Here is a 12172-nt window from a genome sequence, read left to right as displayed (position 1 = left end):
CCACTTAGGAGATTGATGATTGTGTTTTGCATTGATGATTGTATTTTGCATGAATGATGAATGAAACTGCTGAGTGAGAAAATAAATTAACAATTAACATTCATAATCCAGGTATTATGCTCTGCTGTAGTGCGTGAATTTAATAGGTAAATGTAGCAATATTGTGAATTTATTTTATATGGTTTGAATGCAGTAAATTAGTTTGTGAATACCAGGATGTTGTTTGTCTGTAAAATTTTTATTTTAAATTTTTCTCCTTTGCAATGAATGAATGAATAAAACTGCTGATAAAATATTGTGTTTTTAATCGGTGAACGATTTTATCCCCCTCATTTAAATCTAAAATTGACTTAGTTTTAAAGACTTATTTTTTACACACAACCTATAAATAATTATGAATATTTTAACCCTTTGATGCATAATGGTCACTACAGTGGAAAGGTACTCAAAATTGTTATTTATTTGTTTTTGCTATTAAGCACAGCTGTTGAAGACTTTATTGCATTTAAGCTCCTCCATTTGGACTTCAGTAAGCCAAGCCAACATATTTCATGTTCAGAATGCACACTGTCCACTGAGATGGACATGTAATAAATTATTAGTAAATTATAAAATTTTACAAAAAATATTTGTTGAAATTTGTTTCATTCACACCTAAAGATGAATGAAATAAATTGTTAAAAAAAATCATGGTTGAAGATTTCATAATTCATACATCAAAGGGTTAAAGTGACGTTTGATAAATTAGAAGACATTAAAGAGGGAATAAACATGAAGTAAATATTTATTACAGTAACTTGTGCTGCACACTTCTAAACTCTTTTCGTTCATGTCTAACAAACAAACGTATCCCAGTCAGATGTCGCAGGTTGTGAATTAACTCAGACCAAAAACGATGACGTCACTTGTGTTGCCTCGGTTGTTGCGGAAGTGGCGCGCGAGCTTTGTGCGGAGAGGCTGTAACCTGCCAGGCATTTTCCACTCAGGATTAAAAAAAAAAAAGCAGGTGCGAGCTTATTGGATCAGAAACACAAAGACGGGGAATCATTCTGAAACATGATCCCGTGAGATCGCGTGTTGAAGGACAGCTCCACTGGAGGTTTGTGTAGCGATGGGAACACTCCAGTCCTCCGCGGGCCACCCACTCTATACTGAGCTGTCAGAAAAAACAGGCTGTAAGTACAATTCTGTTGTTTTTTATATTTATTGAAGAAGAGAATGGAGCTTTTGAAGTGAAACAAACTTAATGCAGCTTCATCTTAAAGAGAAACTGCATCAATAAAACTAAACGAGCACTGTCACTTTAAGCCATAACAAGTGTGTAAATCGTTCTGCTCAGTGCCAGGCTATAAATAATTTACAGGGAAAGTTGGAAGCGTAACTTTACCTTTTAACCAAAAGGGGAACGCTGTAAACAATAGATGATTATAATTTGTTATTATCTGACATATTTTAGCCTACTGTTTATCTTGGTTTCAGCTTTTATTCCCAGCAATTACACAATTTATTATCAGCTGATAATTGTGTTCTGGCAACCTGTGGCCTTTTATCTGTGTGGCAAGCACAGACAACCTGAGAACTTTGCATGAAATATGAATAAACAATTATTGTCACCTGATCGCTTTCACTAGTCACCAGGAAACTGAACTGCTTTAATGTAATATGGGTTTGTTTATTTAAAATGAATATAAAACAATACATTTCTGATTGCAGTTTCAGCTGAGCAGATTGCAGTCCTACATAAAAGATTCAAACAGCTGAGTCACAATGAAGACATCTTACGGTAAGATGGACCTTTTCTACATTAAGATCTAATTAAGACCCTTCATTATATTCTGTTTTCTTCTTATTGAGCTGGAAACATGTTGGACAAGGTTCATGTCAGCTCTTAGAGCAACAAATCTCATATAAATTCACATTTACAGCGTAGTTTTTACCTCTTCCAGGAGGCAACACTTTGATGAAATCCCAGATCTTTCCTGCAATCCCATCCGGTCTCAGATCACAGAGGCTTTCTTCGATAAACGGTACAGAGATGATTCTGGAATAAAAGATACTTTCAACCCAAACTGTTTAAACCCAACAAATACTAAAAACAACACAACAGATCATGAGGAGTATTGTTATTTTTTTGGAGTGCTCATTTTAATTTTGATACCAGCAACAGTTAGGTTTAATAATAAACAGTGTAATTCTAATTAGTGTAAGGATATGCACGGTCATTAAAGGTCTGAGTACATCTAGAGAGGCCTTTGGAGAAAGGAGAAAAGGTTTCTGTTAAAGGTGTGGTTGACTGGAAAAAAAACATTTTTTATTATTATTTCTGATTAGAATGGGTCACACTGAGTTTGTCATGCAGGCTGAACATGAAAATAATCTCCTACACCTATCTACTGCATTAGCTTCTGATAGAAAATAGACAGTGAAACGCTAGGATTTGAAATGCCTGAAAGATCTACGTCACACTGTCATGTAACATTCATGGATTCATCGTGACTCACAACGGAGAAGGCTGTTGTTGTTTTTTAGCAGGAAACAGCAGAGAATGTCTTGGCCCAGTAGAAACTAACTGTTAGCATTAGCAACTTCACCACACAGCAGAACTCTTCCAGGCTTGTGTTATGAGTGGAGATAAAACATCCATGTTGCAAGGCAGTGGTAGAGTCGCGTTGCTGTTATCCAAATCGGTAGCAAGATGTCCAAATATCAGAAAATGAAGACTCCAAAACCTGCCGTCTGAAGCTCAGTGATGTGGGTCACTATTAGTTCCTAGAAATGATGCACTGGTGTCATTTTCCCTCTGAATACGACCTACAAGTCATTCATTCCTACTAGAGACCACTTCAGATTTAGTGGTTAAGCAAGTGTTTTACATCTGTAACATTTTTTGGAATAACAGGCTACATTGTGTCTGGATCATGACACATGACACTAATTCAAAAAATAATTCTGAAAATTACTCCCAGTGATCAAAAGCACCCCCCCCCACACACCCACACACACACACACATCTTTATTTGACCTTGACGTCATTAAAATGGTGGTTCAGATTCTTTAATGATGTTCTTTAAAATGGCTGAGCGTTTTCTGCCATCAGTTTAATTTAAAATAAATCCCAGCTGTTGACAAAAGAGGATTATTTTGTCTACAAATCTTATGATGCAGAAATAAAGAGCTACAAAACACTTTTATAATTAATGATGCACCATGAAAATGAACACTCCCATGTTTTTCTCACATTCAGTAGTTGAACTTTTCCATTTGTCGGTAGAGCACCTGATCTTTCTGTCCGTCTATCCCTTCAGAAACTTTTCCAGGAGCAATGAGGGAAAAGTCAACGAGATCGGCTTTGAAGAGTTCCTGTTGGTCATGTCTCATTTCAGGCCTCCATCGCAGAGCATGACGCAGGAGCAGCGTGAGAATGTCAGGAGGGAGAAACTCAGATGTGTGTTTTCAAATCCATCTCATGAACACACTATCAGATCAATGGCCGAAAAACCAAAGACATATTTATTATGTTTTCCCTGCAGTTTTGTTCAACATGCACGACACAGACAATGATGGAACAATAACCCTGGAGGAATACAGACATGTAAGCTTCTGATCACATGTAAAAGATAAAACAAACAACAACAACAACAAACAAAAATGAAAATCCAAAGGGTTCAAATGAGGGCAATTGGACTTCTTTGGTTTCTTGAGGACATTTCGCTTCTCATCCGAGGAGCTTTGTCAATTCTAACTGGAATATGGGAGAGTCAAGCTTATAAGCTGTAGCTGTCTGTTATTATTTAACAAGCCAAAACTACTCTGGGTACCCTGAGTATCTCGGATGAGAAGCGAAACATCTTCAAGAAACCAAAGAAGTCCAGTTGCCTTCATTTGAACCCTTTGGATTAGGGCTGGGCGATATGACGATTTTAGACCGTTTTACGATCTACACATCTGACGGTCTGTCATTTTTGAGAGACCTTTTTATCATATTAGCTCTGCTGTTGAAATTCTGTCTTTGAATGAAAAGGAAACTTACCTCAGGCGAATGACACGCCTTTGTTTGACCCTTAACCAATCAGAGTGAGTCATAGTAATATATTAGTGCTCCGCTTGTTTTCACCTGTGTGTGAACAAACATGGCTTCGGCTGTGGCTGTCTGAGCGACAACGAGGTTTTCGTTCCGAAGAGGAACGCCTCGTCCATTATATGAAACTGGTTTGGTTTTTCACCAGACGACAAAGAGCAGCGAAACGTCATTTGCAAGGAGAGCGTCAAGGCAAGTGATGGCAACACCACAAACTTGTTTAATCACTTGAAAAGAAGGCATTCCAAACAATACAATGAGAGCCAGCAGGCAGCTAAAGCTAAAAAGCCTGCGGCTACAGCGGCAGCGGCTAGTGCTTCTTCCTGGCAGCAAACGCTAACATAAACACTCATAAAACTCACTCTTTATGACAGAGACAGCAGACGATGGAACAGTGTGACAGATGCAGTGGCGTACCACTTGGTTAAAGATTTGTGTCCCGTGCGAACAGTAGGAGTGGGATTTAAGAAAATGATAAAAATATTGGATCCGCGCTACGAGTTTTCCAGCCGCAAGTATTTTTCGAACACAGCCATTTCACGCATGTACGCTGAATACAAAGTGAGAGTTGCAGAAAATATTCAGAATGTGCAGTTATTTGCTACCACAAGCGATCTCTGGTCCAGCCGCACATCAGAGCCGTATTTGAGCTCAACTATCCACTACATGAGCAACTGGGAGCTACATAGTATTTTGAACAAGTTAATGTTTGCACAATACGTTTGCAATTGACATGTTTGCACTTTAAATATGTTTACGATTTTAATTTATGTTAAGTTACTTGGAAAAATGAGAAAAACTGATTTTTGTAATTGTTTCTCTCAGGGCTTTTATCATCTCTGGTGTGAGTTTAAAATATAAGTGTGTTAGCACTGTGTTGATTATCCCTAATATGAATAAATGTTAATTTATTCAATGTTTCTCTTCTTTAATACACAATTGAAGTTATGCTATTCATGGATAAAAAATCGTGATAAAATCGAAATCGTGATAAAATATTGGAAAAATCGTGATATTCTATTTTTGCCATATCGCCCAGCCCTACTTTGGATTACCATGACCTGGATGACTGAGAACCTTCACCATCAAAATGATGAAAAATAATCCTTCATTTGGTGGAAAACAATACAGTTTAACCTGTTATTAAATCTGTCCAGGTGGTGGAAGAGCTGTTGTCTCGCAGCGGCGCTCTGGAGAAGGAAACGGCTAAAAGCATCGCTGATGCGGCCATGTTGGAAGTGGCCAGTATTTCAGTTGGTCACATGGTGTGTAAACTAATGTTTTATGTTCATAGCATCAAGTTGCATTCATTCACTCTCTGAACATTCACCTTCTTCTACACACAGGAGCCTGATGAATTTTATGAAGGTATCACTTTTGAGCACTTTCTCAAGGTTGGTACACGGCGTTTGCATTACTAATATTTCTGCAACTTATTTGTAATATATTTCAAAAGTAATTATGGTCAACATATATTTGTGCAATTTTTTTTGTTGTTATCCCTTTGTTTTATTTACACACTACGTACACCTCTAACCCTGGCTTTCCACCCGATGTGTAAGCATCACGTAACATCTGCCAAATCCAATATGCATCTATAGCCACCGTTATAGTCGATGGGTTTGTTTCCACCAGCCATGAAACAGCAAGCATCCTGGAAGTGTAATGACACAATCAATTTCCCTCTGGGATTACTAAGGTATTTTTGAATTTGAATTGACTCATTGCTCCACTAAATTGACACTTCAAGTACATTTTTTTACGTGCTATGCTTCCAGAACACGTCAAGCTCAGCAGTTTAGATCAGGCCAGACAGGAAGTCAAATACCAGAGCAGTGTAAATCATCAGGAAATTTTCTCAATAAAAGATGTAAATATTTCCAGTTGCTTTACTAGTAAAAAATACGTCATGACCCGTGAAACCGCTGTAGCTGAGGTAAACAGAAAATAAACCACAGACCTTTCTAAATACTAGGTATTAAGAGATTCACCGATCTTAACCGGTTGTTTGTTCATAACGTTAGCGATGTGACGGCACGGTAGCTTCGGTGTGCATCAGTTATAACTGACAGCTATATCACAGCGTATCTTTCCTCGCATGCCTCTCATCGGTATAACCCTTGATTACATTGATTACTTCATAGTTTACTTGCTATGTCTGCGTTATTTTCAAGTTGCATTGAACTCACCGTCAGTATTGTTTAATAAAAGCCAGGTGGTGCCCAGCCGCAGCTAGAAAAACCATCCATCATCACACATGGTAAATGGTGAATGGCCTGTATTTGATTCTTTGCCTTCTGGGTCCTAGAACCCACCAAGGCGCTTTACAACACAATCAGTCATTCATCCATTCACACACACATCCACACCCTGGTGGTGATGAGCTACGATGTAGCCACAGCTGCCCGGGGGCTCATTGACAGAGGCAAGGCTGTCGAGCACTGGCACCACCGGTCCCTCCGACCACCACCAGAAGTCAATGCATTGTGTCCTTGGGCAAGATTCTTGCCCAAGGACACAACAGCAGCATTCTCTGCCAGCAGCTAGGATTGAGCCTACAACCCTCTGATTACTAGACCACCCGCTGTACCTCCTGTGCTGCCCCATAAACCTTCCCAACGGCACGAGACGCATCTATTACATTACATGTTGCATATTCATCCGATGGAAAGTCCGGGTAAAGATCCAAAACTAGTCTACGTTTTTGTCCAACTTTCTTTTGCAGCTGCTGGATGGCTTTGAGATCGAATCAAAAATGAGCATTCGCTTTTTGAACGTGGATGCAACAACCCTGTGTAAGTGAGGTTGTCTCCTTGAGAACCATAACTTCTGTCGTTTGCACGGACAAATGCTATGCAAATTCAGACAATATGTGCAATCTGAATGTACTGAAAGTAGTTTACTTTTATTGCAAGTAATAATGTTTTACAGCTGTAGGAGTGATTGGATGAAGCAATAATGTTATAAACAGCTATGCATGCAAATATGTAAGAATATTTCAAGATGATATTTTCGTAAATCATTTAGAACAGAAGTATAAAAGTTTGCCTCCTTGATCATTTCTGAACTTTGTGCATGCTCTGTCCTCTGCACAACCTCCCCCCGAGAAACAGATCTTACGTCAGCTCATGTGCATTTCTGATAAAATAAAAAGAAATATGAGCACCACAGTTCTGTAATGGTTTTACTTTAGGAAGATAAGCTGCTGGTTTGTTTTTAAAGCATCATACATTATTTTTCATCTTCTTACTTTGAGAGGAAGTTTGTGGGTGAGACTAACTTTACACAGGACATCTGGCAGAATTCATCATCTACCTCTAAACAAATGAGTCACTTAAGAATTTCCATCAAACAGAAAGTGGTGCATTATTCTTTACAACAGGAAGTTAGTGTTTGAAATCCTCTGTAATGCCAACAATGAGGAATGTCATCATTCTCTTGCCTTTTCCTACATATTTTTAGCTTTGCTATTGTAAACAGAAACAAACTGAAACAGTTAAAATAACTGATTACTACAGCTGAAATGTGCACCACAAATAAGAAACATTATTCTTTCATACACTGCAAAAAAGCACTGTTTGAAACAAGTCAAATATATGGTCTTTTTTTTTGTTTTGAGTACAAATGCCAACAAGGTATGAAAGAAAATTTTACTTCTTAGCAAAAATGAGAAAAATGAGAATTATGTGTGCTGATTAAGCTGATAGGATATTTTCTACGCATAATTGAAGAAAACTGGACTTCAAGGAAAAATACTCAGATATCTACATTTTTAACCTAAATTCTTTCCTGAACAAATTGATTTCCAATTATTTTTTACTTACTCTAAGGTTTCACACCTTATACAGGTCCTCAAAAAAATTGCATATTGTGATAAAGTTCATTATTTTCTGTAATTTACTGATAAACATTGGACTTTCATATATATTAGATTCATTACACACAAGTGAAGTAGTTCAAGTCTTTTATTGTTTCTAATATTGATGATTTTGGCATACAGCTCATGAAAACCCAAAATTCCCATCTCAAAAAATTTGCATATTTCGTCCGACCAATAAAAGAAAAGTGTTTTTAATACAAGAAAAGTCAGTCAATGCACTCAATACTTGGTCGGGAATCCTTTTGCAGAAATGACTGTCATGTTGGGGTTTAAGTGCTTGACCCAAGACATGCAGAATCAACACAAGAGACAAATGTAAAATTAAACAATGGTTTTATTCATCTGTGCTCAAATAAGGACGTCCCAAACTGGGAGATGCTGGGGTGAGGGGCAGAAATGGACCTGCATGTAGAGTCGGATTAGGAGGTCTGGTGGTTTGAAGGTGGAGGAGGAGTGGAGGTCTTACTGTGCTGCTGGGTAGATGGTTTGTAAAGAGGTCTGTTAGATCTGAGGAGGCAGGACCCAAGTTTCCAGTGGAGTCGAGGTAAGGGTTCCAGAGGGGGGTGGATGAGCGGTGGTGAACGGGACTGAGGGAAGGAAGATGCAGGCTGAAGAGAGGTCCAGGAGCTTGGCTGAAGGGGTGTAGTCGAGCTGGATCTGGGAAAAACAAGGAGCAGCGTCAAGTAGAAAAATCAAAAATATAACTAGACTAGAGTTTTACTAGAGACTGAGGGGCAGGACAGTTTCCAACTGGATATACCCGTGTGGAGTAATCAAGCAGCGTTGATTAGTGGTCTTCCTCCTTTTAAGCCAGTAGTGGCTGATGATGGATCTGCTGCAGCTGGTCCGATTCAGACACCGCTCACCTGGAATGAATGCTGATGCTGATTAGAGGATGAGCTCACCTCAGACCATGACAGACTGCTTCAGTGCGGCGTGGCATGGAGGCAATCAGCCTGTGGCACTGCTGAGGTGTTATGGAGGCCCAGGATGCTTCGATAGCAGCCTTAAGCTCATCCAGAGTGTTGGGTCTAGCGTCTCTCAACGTTCTCTTCACAATACAGATTCTCTATGGGGTTCAGGTCAGGAGAGTTGGCAGGCCAATTGAGCACAGTAATAATACCATGGTCAGTAAACCATTTACCAGGTCGTGCTGAAAAATGAAATCTTCATCTCCATAAAACTTTTCAGCAGTGGTATAACACTGGCTTACTAAACACACACACACAAGCAGGCACAGCTCTGCTAAGCTGTTATGATCAAAATACCAGAACCAACTCTGAGTCAAACCTCCTCCCATATGCTTCGTGAACAACAACCCCCCATGATCTCGAAGGGGTAGTGTAGTGTTCACATATACTTCTCAGGAATGCAGAAATCCCCAAGCCTGTGGGTGGCGTTTAATACATGCGGGAAAGTCCGCTCCATAAGGTATACAAAAGGCGGACATGAGCTGTGTTGCTTTTGGAGACTCTGAACCACATTATTTTACTAATTTGCTGTGTGTGTCTTCATAATCGTGTGACACACACACTCACACACACACTGATTTCTCCCCTGAGCAGCTGTCTGCTTGCCAGGGTAAGCTCTCCGATGCGGAGAACAGGTGCACACACACACACACACACACACACACACACACACACACACACACACACACACACACACACACACACACACACACACACACACACACACACACACACACACACACACACAGACACACACACACACACACACACACACACACACACACACACACACATACACACACACACACACACACACACACACAGAGCTCCGGAACGGCAGCTCCGTGCTACAGACAGATGTTTACTCAACAGCATCCAGCATGAAAATGAATCTCCCCACTTGCTCATTCTCCTTGCAGATCAGAGGCGGTAGGCGTAATGTCAGCCGGCCAATCAGTCCTTAGTGTCGCCTCGGTCCCAGTCTGACCGCTGGGAAGAAGGTCTGAGAAAGAGTCGCCACAGAAAACGTAAACCTGACCTGTGTGTGAAACCAAATTCCGGTGCCGTTCCGTAACGTATGGGCCCTTGTCGACGCTAAATTGCTGCTGTGGCCCCCAGACTCTGGAGCTCTCTCCCCCTGAGCCTGAGATCAGTGGACTCAGTGGTCTCCTTTAAAAAGCAGCTGAAGACTCACTTGTTCAAGCTGGCTTTTGTATGACCTTCACCACTCTCTCTTTATTCTGCTCTCACCACCTATTCCACCTTCCTCAGGATCCACTGATTTCCCTCTTTCCTATTCACTCTCTCTCTCTTTCTTCACATTTTTGCTCATTTTGAATATATTTTTAATCATTTTCTAAATTCCTTTTTATATTTTACTTTTTTTGTTTTGTTATGCGCCTTGTGATTATTATCTTGAATGTGCTATAGAAAAGATCTTTTCTTCTTCTTCTTCTTCTTCTTCTTCTTCTTCTTCTTCTTCTTCTTCTTCTTCTTCTTCTTCTTCTTCTTCTTCTTCTTCTTCTTCTTCTTCTTCTTCTTCTTCTTCTTATGTGTAAGCGCCATTAGATTAGATCAAAACCCACTCCCCCTGAGGGAATTCCACAATAGTATACAACTGCAGACCCAGACAGAAGTTTCATGCGTGCTGCAAATTCACCATCATGTCCCCATTTTTGCAAGTTAGTTTTCAGATACGCTAACCACATATCACCACTAGGGTTCGCCAAATTACCTTTCTTACACGTCACACAGCTTGGACCCACAGACGAGGTTCCAGGTCCACCAGCACTTCCAGCGACAAAGTCATAGTAAAAAAAAACATCATGAAGTGTACTCAGCTGCTCTGCAAGAAACAAAGAATGGTGAGCTAAAAAAAGAATGGTGAACTGTGGAGGGCTTCCATTTCTGGGTGAACATCCTGATCTGAGCTTAGACTCTGCCTGGAGATGCTGTGTACCGCATCTGATTAACTCAGTAGGCAAGCTAATGGTCTAAATGGCGTTCATTCAAAGTCTGGATTTTACCAGGACATCTGAAATTCTTTGTTTTCCTTTTTCCAAAAAGAACATTAGCTATAGCTCAGGCTAGCACTAGCAGTAGCTCGGGCTAGTGTTAGCAGAGGCGGTTTTACCATTAGGCATAGGTGGGTGGCCGCCTGGGGCCCCCTTGTGTTGGGGGGCCCCCTAGCCCTGACCGCAGGCACCCCTCTGTTAATGCCACAATATTCTTATTACCAACCTGTGGCCGCAGACGGGATTGGGCATGCGCACTTCTCATTACTATAATTCCTGATCCGTTCAAGATATCATTAAAATTCCAAAAGTGCTGAAAGGATTAAAAATGGGGCTTTTCGTGCATATACAATACATTACGGTAGCCACCGGGATTCCCTGTCTTGAGCGCAACGAATCACAACACAGATTCAGAGACGTGCTGAGTTTGTCATCCAAAATGCTCTGTTTTATAACTTTTGAATGGCTGATCAGATCCAGGAAATTCCAACGGTTCCTAAAAGTACATAAAAGCAGCTTTCCAACGATCTATAGCATGAAGCAATCAGAGTTAGGGAAAATATCGCTACGGGGAAATCCTTCTGTACAGCCTGATTGAAACGGAGCGCAGCGCCACGGTGAAAGCGGATAACGGAACGGGGAAGCTAATCAGCATAAAAACCAGCATGAAATTATGGAAATGCCTCAAAGAAAATCAACACGATCTATTAGGTGTCCCAGAAGGCTTATATCTGAAGACAGTGACCACGAAGAAGTACAGATCTCCGGTGAACCAGGATATGAACGTTTGTTCAACAATCTTTATTTTTTTATTTGAACAACCCTCAACTATTTACTAATTGCAAGATTCAGCTTCATTCCAGCATTATTTATCTTTTTACCATAAATAATTATTTTTGCTAAAACAAAAGTTTTTGGTATAGCAGTGCACGCTGTGCACGAGAAGCACCCCATGGCTGTGAGATGCGCTTTGCCTGCAGTTGGAGAGAAGCTGCTTCAAGGTCTACCACATCAAATAAAAACGTCTGAAAGTTTACAAAAATAAATGGTCTTAAAAACTGCTACAAGACACCAAGGTTCAAACTTTTTTAAGAATAGATGTATATCAGTTCAAAGTTTAAATTGTTTGCCCAGTAATTTTGAAGTTCCTGTTCAGTAATAACTGTAAAAAATTCAAATCCGTTTTTTGCTTTTTTTCACTTTTAAGCTGATTTTTTAAAAGGCTGTA

The 12172-nt window shown here is 40.0% G+C and overlaps 1 protein-coding gene across 1 annotated transcript; it reads left to right on the top strand.

The window, feature by feature from the left end:
* The first annotated feature begins 909 nt into the window (after positions 1-909).
* Positions 910-7248, top strand: tescb (tescalcin b). Its single transcript, XM_015941730.3, has 8 exons — positions 910-1175; positions 1714-1783; positions 1947-2027; positions 3306-3445; positions 3531-3592; positions 5236-5343; positions 5425-5472; positions 6804-7248. The coding sequence occupies exons 1-8, from the start codon at positions 1112-1114 to the stop codon at positions 6879-6881; spliced, it is 651 nt and encodes a 216-aa protein (XP_015797216.1). The 5' UTR covers positions 910-1111; the 3' UTR covers positions 6882-7248.
* The last annotated feature ends 4924 nt before the right edge of the window (positions 7249-12172 follow it).

This window comes from Nothobranchius furzeri, chromosome 6, assembly GCF_043380555.1.
Source record: "Nothobranchius furzeri strain GRZ-AD chromosome 6, NfurGRZ-RIMD1, whole genome shotgun sequence".
In the NCBI taxonomy this organism is placed as follows: Eukaryota; Metazoa; Chordata; class Actinopteri; order Cyprinodontiformes; family Nothobranchiidae; genus Nothobranchius; species Nothobranchius furzeri.
This window is presented reverse-complemented; position numbering and strand designations above follow the sequence as displayed.

Bases quoted from the DNA above. Each gene is read 5' to 3' on its own strand.
- tescb (XM_015941730.3), top strand. From the start codon at position 1,112: ATGGGAACACTCCAGTCCTCCGCGGGCCACCCACTCTATACTGAGCTG. The intron at 2,028-3,305 runs GTACAGAGATGA...CTATCCCTTCAG, and splicing joins GAGGCTTTCTTCGATAAACG to AAACTTTTCCAGGAGCAATG. The intron at 5,473-6,803 runs GTTGGTACACGG...TTTCTTTTGCAG, and splicing joins CTTTTGAGCACTTTCTCAAG to CTGCTGGATGGCTTTGAGAT.